The sequence below is a fragment of the Diorhabda carinulata genome, chromosome 1 (genome assembly GCF_026250575.1).
Source record: "Diorhabda carinulata isolate Delta chromosome 1, icDioCari1.1, whole genome shotgun sequence".
NCBI classification, from domain to species: domain Eukaryota; kingdom Metazoa; phylum Arthropoda; class Insecta; order Coleoptera; family Chrysomelidae; genus Diorhabda; species Diorhabda carinulata.
In genome coordinates, this window is record NC_079460.1 from 23,132,998 (window position 1) to 23,155,098 (window position 22,101).

The window sequence follows — 22,101 nt, forward strand, 5'->3', positions numbered from 1 at the left end:
TATTTTTCAGTATTTGATAAAGTATAATGAAATAAAAACGAAGAAGGGTATTGATCTTCTTCAAAGTCTTGTGGAATATTACCATGCTCAAACAAAGTAAGATTGCAACTAATTACTGAAAATTTTATATTAATAATAACGTTATTTTCCAGCTATTTTCAAGATGGACTGAAGACAATAGAACATTTTGGTAATTACGTAGCAGATTTAAGCATTAGGTTACAAAAAATAAGACAGGCTCAAGACGAAGAAAAAAGAAAATTATGTGATTTAAGAAATTTAATAAAGTCAACTCCTAGTATCGAAAAAGAAGTAACAGTATGAAATTTCCCTGCTTTACATTTCAATTTATAAATTATTTCGTTTTAGGTTGGCTCCCAAGTCGATAAAGGTGCTGCAGGGTATTCCTTACATCAACTTCAAGGTGATAAACACCACGGAGTAACAAGAACAGGATATCTGTTAAAAAAATCCGAAGGAAAAATGAGGAGAGTCTGGCAGAAAAGGAAATGCAGGGTACAAGCTGAAGGCTATTTAGAAATTTGTCATGCAGATGAAAGTAAACCTCCAACTAGAGTCAATCTTCTGACTTGTCAGATTAAAATTGTCCCTGATGACAAACGATGCTTCGACTTGATTTCTTGTAAGTTTTAAATAAACACAAAAAATTTTTACAAACAAATTACAGGTACTAAAGGCTGTAGTCGACTGAAAAGTCGATCAGACACTTTAGCTTGAACCTTTTGATGTCATTTGTCTTGCCCAAGAGTTTGAAACTTGTACACATGAGTTCTGAGCACTCACAGATGACGTGGTCTTCAATTTCTTTCTCCTTCATGCACCCACGGCATTCCAGGTTGTGGGTGATGTCCATGGTGTTGAGATGGCGTCTTTTTCGTTTCAGATTAAAAGTCTAATCACTAATCCAATTTCCCTTCTATTTAGTTGAAGCATTTGTTCGTTAAGAGAGACAGCAGACCCCTCTATGTGCTCTTTAGCTTTTCTTATACTATTTCTTTCTATCTAGCGCCGCAGAGCCTTCTTTGTAAGCCAACAGATACAAAATACCAACACTTATGGCTATACCAGAAATGGATTCACCGATCCCAATCTGGTTCAGTGGCCGAGCACCCTAACGAACCGCACCTTGCCTCAATCATTCACCAGTTCTTGTAGGACTTTCTTGCAATCCAGCACTAGCCTGGAGCTTAACGTTTCAGTCGTTATGGCTTTTATGTTATATGTTAGTTTTACTTTCTGAGCAGATTGAGATTACTGTATATCTATAACTTCGATTGAGTATCACGTGTGTACATTCTATACAAGCAAATACTTCGGCTTCAAAGACGAAAAAGATTTGCTTATTTGTGGGTATTCACCTTCGCAGAAGCCTGCTCCGTCCAAGCTATTTATCCTGGAACCATCTGTGTACCAATTGACTGCATTATTTAGTATAGTGGGCTTAGAGTTACTAGTCCACTACTCTTCTTCTCTCTTTTTCAATGATGTGTGCCTCCAAGCCATTATTATTAACAGTAGCAGACGTCATCATTGCCTATCAAAATAATTGGACATTCACCCGCGACTTGCGTTCAACTTTTTGTATGGGCAGCTTGTCCAGTCTGCAGTTCTTTGGGGATGTTCTGACCTCATGGCTTCAAATTGTATCATCAGGTCCACAGGTGGAATTTACAATAATTATGAGTTCCTTTCGTTGGAATCTTTATTACATTATTATTATATATTACATATTATTACATTACATACCTTATTACACTCTAGTAGTTCGAGTGGTGCCCACTGTATGGAGACACCTGAGGATATTGATCTTGAACTTCTGTAAAGAAAGACTTTGATAGCTGGTTCCACAGACTTGTACTTCTTCAAAATAAACATTCTGGGCATCTGCAGGCGAATTCTGTGTTCATGAGCCACGTCTGCCTGTCGAGTTGGTCTTGCAAATACTGCTCTAAGTAGGATGTAAAGCTTCATAGTTGTATACCACAACTCCAGACAGGTTCCAGTGTAACTTTGTATGTATGTGTATAGTAAGTACCATGTACACCGCGACCCAAAGGATCTATTGTGTCCCCCTTCCTTACTGTGATACTATGGATACTTAGTGTTTACAGCCGATTTATTATTCCTACTCTTCTTAGATAGTTCAGAATGAGAGGTGGCTGTAGCTGTCAAAAATCTTTGTCTTCTATTTCATAGGCTCCCTGGAGTTCCGTAGCCTCTCAAACTTCAATGGAATTTCGATAGAGGTTACGTCGTCTGCACAATAGAATCTTATGTATTATTTGCAAAGTCTAGCGTACTCCGACAGGACTCCTTTTAGTATTCGTAGGTTGTTCTTACTTAGGCTGATACATCCAGCAGATCTTGTCCGGTCTCGGCCCTTGGAGATTGTCCTTGTAACAGGTTTTGTATAGTATCAGCTAGTTATTTTTTATTAATTGGGATCTTCCAGTTTTATATTGTTCATCTTCTATTGAGGTGATCAATACTTTATATTATTTTTTTTGTTCACAAATTGGCTTGATTAGGACTTTTTTTATTGTAACTTCAATAAAGGTTAAAATATTGAAGTTTCAATCATTTTGGTCCTTATAAAATCAAGACAATTTATCAAGAAAAACGTCTAAGACGTAAATATATTTTTGTAATTTTAGATAATAGGACTTACCATTTTCAAGCAGAGGATGACTCTGATCAAAGGGCATGGATGTCGGTATTAGTAAACTGTAAAGAAATGGCTCTGATGAAAGCTTTTGATGATAGCTCTAAGACTGGTAGTGATAAAGTTAATCATAGTTTTATGGAGCTTCAACAGGCTATTATAAAATATATCCAAAAAATACCAGGAAATGATAGATGTTGTGACTGCAACTCTCAAAATGGTCGGTGTGCATACATTATTTCTTCTGTGATATTTCAATAAATCATATTTTTTTAGATGCAACGTGGTTATCAACAAATTTTGGAATAATAGTGTGTATTGAATGTTCCGGTATCCACAGAGATTTGGGAGTTCATATTAGTAGAATACAATCATTAACTTTAGATAATGTTGGTACTAGTCAGTTAGTCCTTGCCAGATTCATGACAAATAATCTTTTTAACGATATTATGGAGGAGCAACTATCGCCTAATGAAAAATTGGAACCATCGAGTTCGATGTAAGTAAAAATCTATCCTCGCAGTTTAAGGTGCTTTCTATACTCAAATTTTTTAAATTGGATTTCGATTTTAGGGAGGAAAGACTTAATTTTATTAGAGCTAAATATGTCGAAAAAAGATTCGCTATAAAGCATTGCGAATCTGAAAGGGAGAAATTGTTTGAACTGGAAGAAGCTGTTAATAGAGGTGATTTACAGCGGCTACTACAAGCTTTTGCTGAAAATGTTGATTTCGGAGCGCCACTACCAACTTCAGTAAGTATCCATGCTTAACTCTTCACAAAAATCGAAATTTAGAACTTTTCAGTTGAAATTTTGATAATTTTCTGTCTTCTTTTCTACGACTTGCTGCTTTTATAGCCGATCCAAAGAATAATTTTGTGAGTTCTTCCGAACAATTACAGAATATTTTAGTACTTCTGTTTAAAAAGTTCATAGTGCTCCCCATCAGAATTAACTTCCAAACTGGAAGCTCTATGAGGTCCATTATATCAAATGTCTTCAAAGAATTCTTGTTTTCGCTTCTATAAATTTCTTATCCAAAACATTTTTTGTGTTGGATTGAGATCACAACGTACCTGCTGTGTAGAGATGTCTGTGAATATTGATCTTGAACTTCTGTAGGTTGTAGTGTTCAGGGAAGACGTTCTTTGGTGGCTTATTTCACAGGCTGGCACTTCTTCAAAGAAAGGAGCCCCGATAAATTGACGTTCTGGACGTATGCAGGTGAACTTTGTGTTCATGAGACACGTTGATTAGGTCTTGCAGATACTGCTTTAGGTGAGATTGTGTTGGACAGTTCTTCTATGTTCTAAGCTATCCAAGTTTCTGGTCAACTCTGGATCGCTTATAAGTCGAACTGCTCTCTTCTGTATTGAATTGAGTATCCTCAGGGTATGATTGGAAGCCGAGCTCCAAATGTGCGAGCAAATATAGACGAATGTAAGCCTTTTAGGGGATTAGAAGCGGGGTATACAGTTTTTTGGTCTTAAAGAGAAGCTGCATTAGTTAATTCGTCCAAGTGATTATACCAAGATATATTGCTCCCACAACTTCAATACCTAACAATCGAAATTTGTGGTGATGGTGATATTTTATGTCCAGACAAGACCAAATCCTGAGATGCCAGTGCCAGCCTACTTTGTACCAACAGCAACCTGGGTCTTCCACCCCACTCTAGATTGTTTTCAAGATTGATATTGATGGTGGTGATCTGTTGGTCTCTACGGGCTTGGGTGTTAGCAGAGTTTATTGGGGTAGCTGATTTTGAACGATGACACCAGTGAGCGATCGTCGGCAAAGCTGTAGATTGAGTTCGCCTCATACCTGTAGGTACATTTTCCTATACCACAGTGTTTCTGGACAAGCGAAAGACTATTGTACTCGTCTTCTGTGAAATATATTGACTCATTTCACTAGATTTCAGAATGACAAGGAACTTAGACCAAAAAAAATTTACTTAGGTCATTGAGTTTCATACTGCATTCTTATATTATAATGTAATCAATAACCTAGGAGTTCAATGCTTTGATTGCAGTGTTTTTGTTAGAATGGATTGCTATATCACTTTTTTGCGTTTTCATTTCCACAGTTTCCAAATGATTTTTATTCAGGGTGTTACAACAGGCTTGGTAATTTAATTTATTTTCGATTAATTAATATTAAACTGATTTTTTTTAGAAAATTGGTGAAACAGCTTTACATCGAGCAATATTGAATGAATCGGGTCGTACTCTTCACATAGTAGATTTCCTCATCCAGAACATGTCCAATTCCTGTATTGATAAGGTTACAAACCCTCCAGTTATACCAGAAATGAGTGGTTCGAATACTGCATTACATCTTTGCGCTTTGCACGACAAAGTTGAATGCATGAAATTATTGTTACGAAGTGGTGCTGATACTTCACTTAAAAATTCCCATAATAAAACTGCAATGGACATTGCTCAAGAAATGGGAAACAACACATGTCAAGAATTGGTAAGTAATATTGGCTAATATTAAATTAAATTTTGATTCAATTGAGTGAGAATGTCTGGAAGCACTAAGAGTATGGATAGTACTGAGTCTTGCTAAAAGCATATTAAAATCAGCAGATATTGGTAAAAAGATCATTATTTTTAAATATCTTCTTGTTTAGGCTAGGAAGGTCTCAACTGCCAGGACTATTTGGCCTGTTTGTATTAATATTTTCAAACTTTGTGTCTATTTATGATTCATGTCTCCTTTACACTGTGTACTTTCTAATACTCACGAAGCTCTAGAATTATAAATTGAAGCACCTTAAAATTTGGAGATAATTTTGATGGTTTCACTGCTTGAAAATTTAAACACTATATCTTGCACTGAGAATGGACCGTAAATTCTATTTGATGTCTTGAGAAAACTTTGGAGAGTATACAATAAAGTTATTTATAGATTTGTTATAAAAAATTTTTGATAGGTCTTGCTTTTCACCACAGGGACATAAAGTTGACAACTGTGAAAAACCAGGAGTTTCTTCTCGAGGAGTTGAAACATAATTTTAAAATTAAATTGATTATATCTAAAATAATTTTTGCTATCACCCTAGTAATATTAAATTTTGTTTTTAGTTGCAAAATGCTGCCAACAGGTTGAAAAATTATTTTGATAATATCAATATTGATTGGAACTTACTTCATGATGATGGATCTACTGATTTTTCGGATGATGAAACTATAATTGAGGATAGGGTGAGAAATATTTTTGTAAATCTTATAATTAGTCGTTTTTGGCTCTACAAACTGAATTTCAGTGATTTTTTTTTGAAATCTTTGTTTACAGGAGAGATTCATGGGAAAAGTATCTCATTTTAAGATTTTATATGGTTTTTATTACTTTAAATACAAGCATTTATTCAAATATAATGGGTTCTAATTTCTGTATAAAATATGAAACTATATAGGAAATATTTAATCTTTGCATTTAAAATATTTGTTTTTTTAGAATGGATCCTTGACTCCAGAGAAGAAAAACCGTTCCAGGCCTCCCAGTTATACAGGTGGGGATTCTCCTATAATTTTACGTTCACGATCATCCACTTGTGATAATTTACAACTAGGATCTAATTCTAATACTATTAATAGACAAATGCCTCATCCCTCCTCTACACATTCTAAAAAAACAGGTAAAACATTCAGAGGCATGAAACAACTCAAAAACACCCACTAATTTCAAAATTTAAATGTTGAAAAATAAACAATCGGTGTTAAATTTATATTGCACTATATAGCACTAGCATTCGGCTAATTTCACTTTTTGCAGACACCGCGCGGTATAATCTATGAACATTTCTGCTGATATTGTTTGGTAACTATGAAAAATTCATTCCCCATTAACCTTTTACCGATATATCATTGCACGTTTTCGTCTGCAGCACATTATTAAGAACCGCGCAATACTTTTAATATATGTTAACGCAACTAGAGTAAGTTGGAATTTCTAGAACCACTAGACTAACACAAATTACACTGCATGGTTCTTCGAGCCGGGTATGAATATATGGCAGGCTCGAAGGACCAGACAGTTTGTTAAGTGGTAGTAAACGATGTGTAGGTATAGAATGATACCGGATCGTTTATATTTTGATAGTTTGATCTATTTGAAAGTATTTCTAGTTGTGATAACTTCAAATTTTAATATCATTGCACGTTTAAATTAAAGGCACATATTTAAAGTTATCTTGTAAAGTCTCTGTCACTTCATAATCTGATTCATGACCTAAAAATCGGTATTTATAACTGTTAAAAAGTTTTTTTCTTCAATCTGGGTGTTTGAGTATTTAATTATTTTTAGTTTTGTGTGTTGTACTGTGTACAGTATTTGTGTGGACTTTTTTCATGAAGAGGCTTTTTGCAAGCAGGTAAGGGACGGGGCATTCTGTTATTTTTTTAGTGGTGGTGTTTTTTTTTATTTGATAAAAGTGTAGAAAGATCCACGTGCTTCTTAGCATGATTTTTATCAAAACTAATCAGGTGTACCAACTTTTTTGTAAAAAGTCTCTGTCATTTTTATTTTCTGGAAACATTTTTCGACGCCCTTTTTGCATGCTTTTTAAAATAAAAAGTTTCAATTTTTATCTTCGTTTCATAGCACTACAAATTCATTTTTACACTCGTCAGCAAAAAAATGACTGGCGACACCCCTACAATTGGACACTGGCAAAAAAATTTTAAGCTAATAGTATTACCTTCAAAATGATTGTAATGTTTCATGTTGTTACTGTCCAACAATATGTTATGATCAGTAACCACCCTGTTTATGCTTGTTTACAATAGACTATCAATTAGTTATCAAACGTCAACCAGTAAATATCTCCGTTAATAACAAACAAGAATTCTGCTTGAAAATGGTCATAAAAAGTGATAAAGCAGCTCAAGCGGTCGCCATATTGCGACAAGTCCACGGTCAGCGAGAAGCGGGCAGTGCGATGAACATGAATCAATCTGCCAGAGTTTACCGTCGTTACAAAGTAACCGAAATTCCGAAAGAAAAAGGTGCACACCCGAGAGAGATGACTGATTCATTGTCAGCACATCGCTGAGACGTTAAGACCTCACTGGTGTTTAAATCCACCAAGAGCTCAGCGAAACTCAAGGAGTGGCTGGACAGTCAGAAGAAGACTTAACGCAGCTAACATTGAACCAAAAAAGCTAGCTACTGTCCCCAAATTAACTCCAGCCCACCGAGTAGCTCGTCTACGATTTGCCTGAGAACACGTTAATTGAACTGACCAACAATGGGGCTCCGTTCTCTTCTCAGACGAAAGCGGAGTCTGCCTAAATGGTGGCGATAGAAGAGGACGAATCTACAGAAAACCTGGAGAAAGATTAGCGCAGTATTGCATAAAAGAAAACGTGACTTTTGGAGGAGGAATGGAAGGTACAGAGTTTTGACCGCGAGTGTGCGACAAGAGTTAATTTATGTGTGTGTGTGTGTGTGTATATCAAGAAATTTAGTTTGAACAATTGTCACAAAACTATTGATTAAAATACTGAAGTAAATGGAATTTCACAATTCTAAAGTCATAATTTAGTACCAGTGATTAGGCTAAATAGTTTACACATCTTTCCCTTCTGTATTTCTGTCTTTGCCTAAATGACTTACACAGTTATTGAATAGTCTGGATTATTCTTAACCTACTAGATTATTCGAAAGAAAATTGGATTGGTTACAAAAGCAGCGCACGACAGGAGGGAGAGATAAATTATGGAAAAACGTAAAAATTATAAACCTTGATTCTATATTTTTGGAAGAAATAATGTAAACTCCTTGGTGTTTTATAATATAACGAATAATGATAAAAAATGACACTAAACAGGTTTATAGTTATTTTTTAAACTTAATTATTCGTTTGTTATGGTAATTTTAGCAGCTATGGTGCATAATAGTTTGAAGAAAAGAGCAGCACCTCTACCACCACCGAACAGTTCAGTCCAGTATGGTACATTACCCAGTAGCCACAGTAGAACGCCCTCAGATCCAATAGCTCCTGGTTACCATACACTAAGTCATACTCACAAACGATCACCTAGTAGTGATAGCAGTTCCGGTAGATCTGTGATACCCATAGGTGAGTCTACACATTTTCCTCATTAGTGGTTAGCTATTACCTCCTCAAATGAACGTCTAATCTCAATTTTCTTCTCTATTTCTTTTAGTAAACAAACTAGTCATGGCAGATTGTAAAAATTCTGATAAATTTGGTTCGGTACGAAGACCACAAAACCCTCCTCCGCCTGCACCTTATCCCTCTTCAAGTAGATTATCAAATGGAAGATCTACTGAAAGTATATCTTCGATGGTGTCAGATATTGATGTTTCTTCTATGATGCATAACCCTATACCACCACCAAGAAGAGTAAGTGATTGATTTTAAAGGTTATCACCCTTTTAAGTTCACTTAAAATGGTGCATTATATGTCATTGTTGATATTATTGTCCTTACTAGTATGTATTTGGTGTTGCGGGTTGAGGATTCAAAATAAAACTGCTTGAGAGTTTTTTTAAAATGCCAACGTTTCGATCTTTTATTTGATCTTTATCAAGGCTACAAATATATAATACATTATAACACAAATGATGAAGAGTTATAACGTACCATATATTTTTACCCTTCATAAAGATCAAATAAAAGATCGAAACGTTGGCATTTCAAAAAACTCTTAAACAGTTTATTTTTAGTCCCATACCCGCAGCACACGATTAGAAATTGAATATTTGTAATTTTATTTTAAAACTAGATAATCCAAATGTTTCAAGTATGCAATATTCAGAGTACATGGGTACCAGGACACAATGGTGTAGAAGAAAATGAGATAGCTGATAAACCAACAAAAAAAGTAATCCAATCACCTGCTGGGGAAAAGAAATCTTTTTGAAGAACCAGCACTGATACAATATTGGAAGAATTTGGTAAAAAGAAGAAGAGATTGAACTACTGGGATAGCACAGTAGGGCTAAAACACTATTGGGTACCATAACTAAAGGAAATCTGCACTGAAACTGTCAACAGAGCTTATAATAGACCACTTAAGAAATTCAGAAAACAACTGCAGATTTAGTGGGCTAAAAAGACAAATATACATTTTTGCCGAACACAAGGCACTAAGTAATTACTTCATATATGGGAGACTTACCTAAACTGGCGGAGCTCTAAAATCTATTAAAGGATCAGGAATAAAATAATTCGTAGTTTTAGAGACAGTTTGTATAAACCGAATGGAGGATGGGGCACAATATATATATTTCATATCACCCTTTTAATTATACATGTATTACAGCAGAACTACTATTTAAACAATTTATAGAAATATGCACGTTTGTTTTTGAAGAATGTTTATTGTATGAGTTAGAATTATTTTTATAGTATTTTCCTATTTTCAATCTAGGAGGTGTTATATTTGATTGAATGCCATAATGTTTTAGTAAATTAACAAATAAGACATAAATAAACAAACAAAAAGATGCCGACAACATATATAGCGGAAACTACTGATATTTTTTTCCGAAAATTTTTCATGGTGACTATTCCAGTTTAAATAATTTGTACAGGAAGTGGATGTAACATTTGTTTTTTCTTAATGAATCAGTCTATTTTATTGCGTTTTTAGAATCTAGGATGAATTTGAAACATCATATTTTAGAGTTTTAGTTTTTATCACAATATAGGGATAGACCAAAGAGAACACTTACACCCCTTGATATGAATATAAAACACATAAGAATTTTTGTTTCATATAAAAACCCTCCAATTTTCATGTATATACATATACAATTATTTAAGGTAGAATCCCTTGGCGTTGAAAAAAATGATGTTGTTAAAGTGAGTTAATTGTACAATTTTATATTTTACTGAATTTCCGGTAATTTCTTAACTCCCTTGTATTATTTCTAAATATTTAGAAAGCTTTAGATTCAAGCAAATTCTGATAATTGTTAATTAACTTTCTTTGTATTTTAAAAAATAAATTATGTTGTGAAAAGCTGTATCTGACATAATTTTAATTGAAAATTACAACCCTTTAGACGTAATATTGAGATTAATCAAATATTTCAAAACAGGGTGTTCAATTTCGAAAGATATCCAATTTCAGTGGTTTCCAATATGTGTACTGAATTCGTCTTATTATACACACCATGTACTGTTCTTGTTACTAAATACTGGCCTAATTACATCTACCGTGTGCTCGGTCGATACAGCGCACTCAGCCGAGTAAGTCATAATGTAATCGAGAAGGTACTCACCGAATTAGGGGCGAGTAATTTTGAACGAGTAAACCTTCTCATTTATTTTCAAAATTCAAAACTCGAGTGCTTCTGGGATTCAAAATCGACTGCTTATAGAAACAAACACCGACGAGATGCTGCTTATCGGAAGTTGGTTGTTGAAGCAGATGTGACAAATAGAATGAAGAATTTGCGATCGAAATAAAACCAAGAAAAGAAAAAAATTGCAGATTCAAAACTACTGACAACTCTATCAGGAATGTAGTACTACTCGCTGGATCGACGTAGCTCGACCGAGCTACTCGATAGATGCAGTTAGGCCCTAAGTTTATACTTGCCTCAGCAGGTGGTAACGAATATAGAATGTAACCTCTCTACCCAGAATTTTTTGTATTAATGAAGCAATAACAAGAATTCACGCTTGAATTGTGTCAAATGTCCTGTGATATTTTGATTTCAACTAATTCCTCTTTATTTAAAAAACGGAATATTACCCCGTATGGTGATATTGAAATGAGAGTTCATTTTGTCATAGAAATGGTTAAAAACATATCTTTATTGAATAATAGTGCAGATATATTCTTCTAGGTAGTACATTTATCAATCTAATTGGTTCATGATTATGGGTGGTAGTAAATTCGGCCAGATAGCAGGTAGATGACGTTTTGTTGACATTTGTACCCTCGAGTGTTCCACTGATTGTTTTGACCTGTTTCTTAGCTTCACTTTCTGTTCTCATCCGTTTCCGGTTCGAGAAGAAAGTAAATCAACCAACTCTATACACAAAGTGTAACTGAAAGAAATTAAACTCAGAAGTGACCTAAGTCACCAACTGGTTGCCAACTGAATAATGACATGTCTCTGCACACTCAGCAGACTCTTTTTTTGAGAATAAATAATTGTATTAAAACAATGTATTAATTTCCTCATTGTGACAAAGTGTCTGGAGCTAATCTACACCCCTTTTTCAAGTTTAACTATAAATAAAATAAATTACCTCACGTGAAACCAAACACAATCCAGTCCAAACTTCTTTTGCGAATGTACAAAATATCATATTCGTTCATCTTTGGATTATTGCTCGCACATTTGGAGCTTGGTCTCCAAGCATATCCAAATTCGCTTGTTGGGTTTTAAAGTTTGAAGCAATATGTCCTAGCATAACCTTTAGCAAGGCAGATTCATAAAAACTTGGAGCCCTCTTTGAAATCAAAGAGCTTTATACTCCGCAAGGGCTTCTAATCCTCTACAAAGCCCAGGTTCGTCAATCTGAACATGCTCCACTCAATATGGAACAGAACAATTCGACTTATAGATGATCCAGAGTTGACCAGATGCTATTCCGAGCTGTCCAACACAATCCCACGTAGAGCAGTATCTGCAAGACCTACTTGACAGGCAGACGTGGCTCAAGAACTCCAAGTTAGTCTGCAAACGCCTAGAACGTCAATTTATGAGAACTCATTTTTTTGGGGGGAGAAATACAAGCCTGTGAAAGCAGCTTCCAAGGCACCTATTTTCCGAACACTACAACCTACACAATACCCACAGGCTTCTCGAACTACTCGAGTGTAATAGGGTTCACCACCTTGCTTTTTACATAAAAAAGTAACAAGTATGACTCTAAGAAACAAAAATAAATAAAATGAAAATAGTGATTTTATTAGAATGAATTAGTAAGTTGTTGAAGTGAAAAACTCGCGTTTCCGTAATCAGATTGAAACAAAACAAACTTCGTCTATTAAAACGCTTGAGATACTGACGATTCAAGTTTCTAGCGAATCAACAAATCGAGTTTCTTCAAACCGGTTGCCAACTGGTTCGTAATCAGTTGCCCCGTCTAGTTCCCCATTCGAATACAAATGTTACTCATTGCAAACTGGTTAGTGATTTGCGTTAGATATAAGTTTCTTTTCAGTTAATCCGTGTGTATTCGGTTTTACGGCTCCATGGAATGGAATTTCACCAGTTCTTCTTGAGGATTCACTAATGGTATGAATTGATGCATTGCAAATGTTTTTTTTTGCACTTCCACATAGTTTCAATCAACTTCAGCAGTATTACTGAAGCGATACTTTTATTGTTTATACCACAACAAAGGTTTACCGCGCTCATCAACAACTTCTTTCAATTCCACTTCCATGATGTCAGCAGCAGAAAAATATTTCAGTAACTGAAAAAAAATTGCATATACTCCAAAAGTTTTAAGAACCCTAACGATTATTATCCAAGAATTTCATCTAATAACAAAGTTAGAGGAAACCTTTTTTTATTTTTCAGACATTTACCTGCATCCTCTACTCAGGTACCTATGACATTTTTGAAACGACCTTTGTGAAACTGTAGGTCAGATCAATTTACATCCCCTGGTTATTTTTTTCATCTTTTATCGACAGTATGATCAAAAATATACGTTTTTTTGTGATAATAGTAAACAGTTCGTACAAGATATTTACAAAATTTTTAACTTATATATCGCTAAATAATTGATTGTATTCACTGATTCTCATTTCAATGCTCACTTTATTTTATCATGTGCCTGTATGGTTTGCAGAAACGCAAGTGTCGTGTGGATAGTGTTACTGAAGATAACGATGTATCTAGTCTGGTAAAAATGCATTTTGTGTCATTCGAGTTAAAACCTGTTTTAATTTTTTATTGCTTTAATTGTTTTATTATTTTTATTTCATATTTTTTTACTAATATTACTAAGCGAATGCAAAAATTTATTTTTGTTTGTAAATACAAAGGATCAAATTTTTTTAATTTCAAATTATTTAAGAAACGTTTTTATTCAATTATTTACACTTCACTTCATGAAATAGTGGTTACTACCCTATAATTAAACAACTTTTTATATAACTGAATCAGCATCCAGTCGTCTCGCTTTTCTAACGTTTGTTTTTTAATTAGATGGTTTTTTTGAAAGTGGTATAAGTCCACATATAAAAAAAACTGTGTGAACGGTAATTTTAATGAGCTATAGACACCTTATCTCCATAGTTACAATAGGGTACTTGCATGGTTTGAAAAAAAAAATAGTTTTGGTTAGTTTATATACAACTTTTATTATTAAAATTAAAATTTTGTAGGTAGTTTAAACATTTCAGTAAGGGGTGACTACATAAGGTATAAAATAAACAATGAACTTATGATGCAAAGTAAATACGTCAGTTAATAAATAAAAGTACCATAATATTTTGGAATTTAACTCTCTAAATCTCCTGCTGCTTTGCTTCCCTTTCCAATTCTTTTTTCAACCTTTTGAATTTCTGTAATTTTTGGTGCATATTCCATAGAAAATTTTTATACTATTTTTCTCTACTATTGAGCTCCAAATCTTTTTCATATTTTCCGCGTTCAACGTCATTACCTATAATTTAATCTTCAGGTCATTACTTGTGCATATTTAAAGCTTTTTATTATATTGTTAGGATAAAATTTTTAAAATATGCTCATGTAATTAAAGAAATTTGATCCAAGCTATGATGGAAATATAAAACAATGTATATTTTTGAACTTTTAGTAGTTTGTTCCCGCACCATTTTGTATTAACTCTCATGGAGCTTTGTGTGTATCCGAATATATATATCCGAATTTGATAAAAATGAAAAAACTGCCTTAACACAACATTGGAAGTTTGCCAGATCATCTTCATCCTGTTTTTTTTAGTAAAATATTATTACAAAATTTAATATCAACATTTTTTAGGCTTCCGATTCACCTCCACATAGAATATCGTCTAGTCCAATATCCACGAGTTCGTTGTGCTCCCCCCGATCTATACCAAGCGGTAGACTATCGTATGCATCAAATGGTAATAGTGGATTGCGTAGATGTAAGGCCCTATACGACTGCGCAGCCGATAACGACGACGAACTTTCTTTCCAAGAAGGAGAAATCATCATAGTCATCAACGAACACACAGATGATGACAATTGGATGGAAGGAATGGTGGAGAACGAGCCAGACAGAACGGGGATGTTTCCCATTAGTTTTGTCCATATGCTGCCAGACTAATAAATCTATATAATCGATATTAAAAAAAAAGTATTTAATATATTTTTCATGCAAAAGCTCTAAAGCGAGAGGAATATTAAAAAAAAATAAATATGTTTGTCGTTTTTGGAAAGTATTTTCCCTAAAATGTTGAAGAATGTTTAGTTTAACAAAGAAAGTTGATTGTTTAGAATAGGGGAAACTTTGACAAATGTGGCATTTGATTGCGATAAGCGAAGACACAGAACACCATTCACAAATTTAACCAAGTATTGTTTATTTATTGTAAGTCTTAACGTTTTTCGATCATACAAAAAATGTAATAGAATTTTTTTAAAAATGGTTTTATTTGTTATAAATACGTCTACTGATTGATTTGATTTTTACTTTCTGTGTGCCACCAGGTTAGTGAAAATAAATGTTCTACTACATATTTTTTCATCTTTACCAACTTTGATTTAACCCGTAACTGGTGAGGTGATTTTTTTATTACGTCAAATGGTGAGGTAGAACTTGGCAAACCCCGAATATAAATGGCTCTTATTCTTTAAAAAATAAGAAAGACGTATCTGGCATCTGTTTTTTTTTGATGATTTTATTCATTAAATTTATTGAATATATTCAAAATTACCATTAAAAATAAAAACTATGCGATAATAAGGATTCATTTTTCAACATTGAAAAATATACATTAAAAACAGTATCTAACAAAAGCTCTATTGCAGAATTAGTCTCATGCTCACATTGTGTATCATCTATAACAATGCCACTATTGGCGCCGCTTTTATTTACGTGCCATTTTTAAAAACGAGGTCATCTGTCTTTATTTAACGAGCCGAAGATGTCGAAGCTATAGTCCAAACAAAAAAACAAAGTCGATAAAAAAATCATTGAGGTGGAGTTCACCAAACCAAAAAAATCATTATTACCGCTAGAATACCAACAAGGAACTGTTATTCAGAAAGTTGCAGGTGTCTTTTTATTTGGTGAGGTTTGGGAAACCCCCCACCTCACCAGTTCCGGGTTGAAGCTAGAGTGTCTTCAATAAATTTATTAAAAATATATTATAAAAGATAATATTCTCCATGTATGGATTTACTGAATGTAAAGCATTTTTAAAATATGAAATGCCTAAATCCATTTACCAAATGATACCAAGAAATAATATTGTATACTTTATTTAATTTTATTTGTAAATATTTGTATATTTCTTTATTATTATGTACAAGGTGGAGGTAGGAAACCAAAACATGTAAAATTGAAAAAAAAAATTTTCAGTGTACACGTTTTGTTTTTTATGTACCTCTCATAACCTTCACATTGATTACCATGCGCCATACATTTCATATTATACAGGGAGAGGATGAAAATTAATTATCGCGATTTTTTTTTAAATGGAACATGGATATTTGCTTGAGTTACTTTCGTAAACCACCATGTGAGTATAGTTTATTTAGTTTAAATTTGGTCTGCCATAATTTAATATTTTACCTAGTTATTGTTTTATATTTTGTATATATTATTTTTTCTAAATTATTGAGACAACTTTGATCCCTTCACTATTTTTTCCCAAATTGAACTGTTTTTATGTAACAGCATGTTTGTGTAATTGTATAGTTGTGTAGAAATTATTTTTCCTAAAAGTGTGTTAAATGTTATAGAAACCAAAGAAATCTATTGATATATAAAAAAATCCAGTGTAAATACTGTTTCTTTAACCTGATAGCTATTTTTGAAAATGAAATATGTGAAATATTTTTCTAATGACATCCCTATTTTGGTTCAAATATATATATATAAAAGGCTGATTAATGCATTTTTGGCTGTTCTTAATCAAGGAATGCTGTTTTAATGAGTTGATTTTTTTATTAAAAATTTATCATTTATTAACATTTTTTGTTTGTAGTTATCTTAATCTTAATTAATTTGAAATTTATATTTTATCAATGGCCTGGATATCTTTATCTGAGTAACCTGTTTCCAAATATTTGCCCTCCAATCATTTTATTTCCACTTTCATTAAAATCTCTCTCGTTATGTTCTTCTTTATATTGTGAACCAATTATTTACTATCATGATTACACTAATTTTCTCATAATTACAATATCTAGTCCTTCGAGCCGAATTTGAACTTATAGAAGGTCTTGGAGGAGCAGGCAGTGTAATTGAGACTGCTTGTAGCATAAGTAGTAAAATACTACGATCAATATGTTATTTATCAAGGGTCTGAATAACTTTATTTGAGAGTCCACCTGGCTGCTTCTAAATATTTGTACTCCAATGATTATTTTTCCACTTTTATGGAACTTTATATCATTATGTTCTTCTTTACATTCTGAACACATTATTTACTATTACTACTACACTTATATTCTCAAAGTTACAATATCTGGTCCTTCGAGCCGGATTTGAACTTATGTAAAGCTTCATAGTAAAAAGTAGATAGTTAGAAACATTATTAATGAATTTGGGATACGTTAATGAATAGATGGTGTAACTATGAGTGTTGTAGTAGTATGTACTGTGTTCAACTCAATTTCAACTCTACTTTACTTTAATAAAAAAAATTTCAATCAGTAGTTTGAATATTGAGGGCTAAAAAGTAACGAGACCCATCTGTTGACGTTTTAAAAATTTTGTTACTTTTTATCGCATTTTGTTTAACATGTGATAAGAAGAAGAATCAGATCACATAAAGGCTCAATAAAATGGAATATATATATATATATATATATATATATATATATATATATATATATATATATACATATATTTATATATACATATATTTATATATACATATATAAATATGAGTTCCAATTAATGGTATTAGTTCATTGTGATTCATATTATAACCAGGCTAGTTGGGCAAGGAAGTTTATAGATAAACTCCTGATGTGTTTTAATATTAATTCCACAGTAATCGCATGTTTTTAGCTGTTTCTTTTTAGTTTTGGGAAAATTTTCCAGTATTTTCTAATTCCTCCGAGCTTTTAGATTTAATTTTGTCAAAAAGATATATATAAAAATCTATAGATTAGTTTCACTTATCGCTTTCAAGTTTGAAGTTTTATAGTTGATTGTTAATATTGTTTTTCCATATGTTATAAATAGTGAGAATATTATTTTCCAACACCACCTTAGTAGAAAAACTCCCTAGATACATACCATTAATGGGGATAAACACACATTCCCAAAAAATACCTCTATCATCCTTGACACAAATATTTCATTCTAGATTCCAACCAGTTTGTTGTTTATCTGTAAAATTATAAGGTTTCACTTTACAGTGTTGCCTATGTATCTATCTAACTGTTTTTGTTCAACGTTGTTAAAAGGAATTCACATTGGTCGTCTTTATAAGACCTTCCTCAGAGATGTTCAACATACAGAGGGTTTACAGAAATATTATGAGGCATATTCCTAAAGTAGCTCCGTTTTCATGTAAAAAAAGAACCTGTACATATATAGCCAATAAAATATCTAACGAAAAAAAATTCACAGCAGAAAATTTTGTTCAATATTTATGTACAATTTTTAGGTATTTATTAAAACTTTAGACCCCCCAATTACTTATGTTTATCAATATAACATGGAATCTCACGTTCTACGTGTAATTAGAGTGGAAAAATTTAGCAACAAAATTTTTTTTTCGTCTAATTTTTTGCCTTTTCTGAGAAAATTTACCATGGTGGTGGTATGTTTTTACACTATCGGGAAGTAGAGATTTCAACTATCAAAAATCTCGCCGACTTTTTAAAAAAAGCTGAAATTTGACGGGAGAATTTTCGTTCGAAAATTAAGGTGCTTTTTCGATAGTATGTCAAATAACGTGAAAAAATACTGAGTAAATTACAGTGTATATGGGACATAAAAAGGTAACTTTTCACAAAATTTCGTGAAAAAAAAATGTTTTTTGTAAAAGATAAAAATTACAAAAGAAAAACGGTTTCCTTAATTTTTCACATAAATTTTTCAATAGGTTTCATCCTATTTTTTAGTTTCAAAAATTATCGACAGAAAGGAGGGAAATGGATCTAGAAGCATTTATGGGGCGCAACCTCACAAGTGGTATTTAGATATTTTAGCATTATTGAACCATTCAGATATTTCGTTAATAGATGGTGTGTATCTAGGGACTTTTGATCCTAGAGTTTGATAAATAGATCTGTTGTGATCCGCTGTTAGTTTTCAAAAAACTTCTGATGTACCTTTACTTCTATAATGTAAGTTTATTATTTGTAATATTTTGTGGATATTTTTGTTAATAATTCTCTTATTGAAAATATATATTTTTAGCTGTTACTAACATACCGTTCCTACACTTATGACCTGATTTTAAAAGTACTTTTATTGTTATTTTTTTATTCACTGAATTTCCACTTTATTTATTCTAGTTTTAAGTTCATTGCAATTATTAACATTATAATCGGCTGTCGATTTTATGCACAGCGTTTAAGAACAGCCACGGATGATTTAAATCTGCGTTTTCAAAAGTCAACTTTTAATAATCGGCTGTTCCCATTACCAATTTTCAAGACTTATATATTAATTTATTGAATTCATCTATTTTTAAACCTATTTATTTTATATATATATATATATATATATATATATATATATGAAAAAATTTGTTCGCACTAATTATAATTTGAAAAAAAAATAATATAACGTACCAAAGCTTCGATTTTTGCATTTTTCACTGTAAAATTATTTGGATTAACTACTACAAAATTGGATGATGTATTACTTATATTTATAATATATTATATTGTTTGGACATTCGAGCCGGATAGAAACTTACAGAAGACTCAAAGAACCAGTGAATGTTTTGAGTATGTTCAATATGATCATCACCAACTGTTTCAACTTATGTAAAATTCTGTCCCAAATGTATATTTCTTAATAACTTGTTACTTTTTCATTTTATTTCCTCAGAAACGAGACTGGAGCTTTTATTTGTCAAGTAATATCATTAATAGCTTTAATAACCTAACCTAATAAACAGATTTGTGTATTTTTATGCATATACGACTTTTTGGAATTAAAATTACAAATATATTTCTACATAAGACATATAGACACATAAGATATATAAACATAATGACAATTTTAATGTTTTTTCGATCAATCTTCATGACATAAACTGTTGTAAAAAATGGTAAGGTTTTTAAGGTCCTGCAGGTCCCTGAGTTTTCTAGCTATGATAGGCACTACTACTACTACTGGCACTGCGGCCCTCAAAGAGCCTCGTCCATCACATTTCTCCAGTCATTACGGTCAAACGTTCGGCGTCTCCATCCCAACACAACTAGCTCCCGAAGATCTTCTTCGACATCTACAGCCATCGTTTGCGCAGTTGCCGGTTCTCGGGCTTCGGCCGGTACGCTTTGCGCACCCCCCGCTCCTCAGGCATACGCTCTAAGTGGCCTAGTTATCTGAGCCTATCCTTCACCGACTTTGAAATAATTTCTACTTGGGGGAAAAATAGAAAAGATGTTTCATATCAAACAAATCAAAGTCTAAATGAATAAATGCTCAATTAACAAAAAAAAACGTCAAAAATCGATGGCGCGAACGTGTTAATCCAAATAATTTCCACCTTCCTTTGCAGAAATATAGTAGACAGTTGTTGTATTAACAAGAGTCAAATAAATGTTATTATTATTCACCTGATTTTATTTGCAATAATTAGGCAATCTAAGAAAATAGCTGATTTATGTCAAATTGGCTCGTGGGGTGAACAATCGACTTCGTAGTATGTACCCCTTTAGTTTTTCTCGTAGTGAGAGTTGTTTTTTTTTTGTTTCATGGTGTTAAGAGGACTCCATAGATACTATTTCAGTGATAGAGATAGAACTGCCGAGTATTTTTTCAGTCAAGTAATTCATAAAATTTAGAACATTTGGTTTTTCTGAAGATTGATTTCCATTGTTACATTCAAGTGGGTACTTTTAAGGTTACAAAGTGATGACTACGAAAAGTACCAGAGCAACCTTAAACCTTCAGGTGTCGTTAACCCCTTTTCATTAAATAAAAAAGGGTTTTAGTCGAAAAAAAAACAACTAAGCCACATTTTCGGGGGAAATATCCCGCTTCTTCAGATGCATTCCACTAAGCGTTCATAGCGCCTGAAATACTCTTGGGCATTCCACATGATCGTTGTGGTCGCGACTAGAACTTTACTCATGACGTCATGACGACCCTTGTCAAGAGGTGGGTCGAAGTGAGCGTTGAAGGAGTTTTCAAAACTTAGCAACGCAGATTGCAAAAATGAGAATATATTTCATTATTTGATGCGTTCTTTTGAACTATTCTTGTGACGCACCACCAAATATTTTACTGTCGCCGCAAAAGTTATTTTGATTTTACTTTAAATCTGTTAAGCACTCCATTAAAAAATTCAATAACTTACAAATTATAACATAATTTCAATCTTTCGTTTTATTTTTTTCTGTTTTGTTATTCGTCAAGAGTCAAAACACCTCGTAATTCATTCCACTTGGGTTTTCTACTATAACGCTCTGGACTAAGTGGGACGGGAAAGATCGTGGTCATGATTGGTGTGCTTAGAAGAATGCACCTTTCAAGTACAAACTCTTTATAAATCCAACTTACGGCAAAAGCATTTGTTTACCTCACGTCCGTTATTTTTAAATGAGCATCAGCTGATTTTGACCATTTTTGAATTATTTTTTTTGAAATCATTTAAAAATTTAAATTTTCATTTTGCAGTATTATCACTAGTATCAGTGCACAAACATGCTACTGGAAAAATATGGCTTTTGATGTACGTAAATTTTCTGTAATTATAGCCAGTTTACTGTAGATATTGTGAAGTATTAAAACAGTTTATTGAATACTCAGTAAATTTGATTTTTCAAAATCGAGTTTTATTTACATCAAAACTTTTCCTATCCATTTCTTTTTAAAAAACATTCAATTTTTTAATAGAAATTCTATTTCTAATTATAGTAAGGAAATTACTTCGTTTTTAATCATTTTGAATAACAAACTACATTTTACTGACGTGAAAATACAATTTCCATTATAGGTGACTATGTTTTCAATGAATTCAGTGGATAAACACGGTAAACATGGACTGAAATCTTCCTGTATAATTTTTTGGAATCCTACCGTCGATGTTTTCAACATTTTCGATCCTCTACAA

General features: G+C 32.7%; 1 protein-coding gene across 13 annotated transcripts in view; it reads left to right on the forward strand.

The window, feature by feature from the left end:
- LOC130892797 (arfGAP with SH3 domain, ANK repeat and PH domain-containing protein) overlaps positions 1–21,816 on the forward strand; it is a 51,894-nt gene extending 30,078 nt beyond the window's left edge. Inside the window, exons 4-16 of one of the 13 annotated variants that reach the window (XM_057799003.1) lie at positions 11–96; positions 153–312; positions 370–643; positions 2,676–2,903; positions 2,960–3,182; positions 3,257–3,437; positions 4,863–5,162; positions 5,777–5,896; positions 6,150–6,204; positions 8,575–8,775; positions 8,864–9,063; positions 13,486–13,539; positions 14,643–21,816. In XM_057799003.1, the coding sequence (XP_057654986.1) occupies positions 11–96; positions 153–312; positions 370–643; positions 2,676–2,903; positions 2,960–3,182; positions 3,257–3,437; positions 4,863–5,162; positions 5,777–5,896; positions 6,150–6,204; positions 8,575–8,775; positions 8,864–9,063; positions 13,486–13,539; positions 14,643–14,951 (2,391 nt within the window). In that variant the 3' untranslated portion in view covers positions 14,952–21,816. Of the gene's footprint in view, positions 1–10; positions 97–152; positions 319–369; positions 644–2,675; positions 2,904–2,959; positions 3,183–3,256; positions 3,438–4,862; positions 5,163–5,776; positions 5,897–6,149; positions 6,331–8,574; positions 8,776–8,863; positions 9,064–13,485; positions 13,540–14,642 lie in introns of all 13 variants that reach the window. The other 12 variants (XM_057798461.1, XM_057798913.1, XM_057798540.1 and 9 more) reach the window with 12 other exon arrangements.
- The last annotated feature ends 285 nt before the right edge of the window (positions 21,817–22,101 follow it).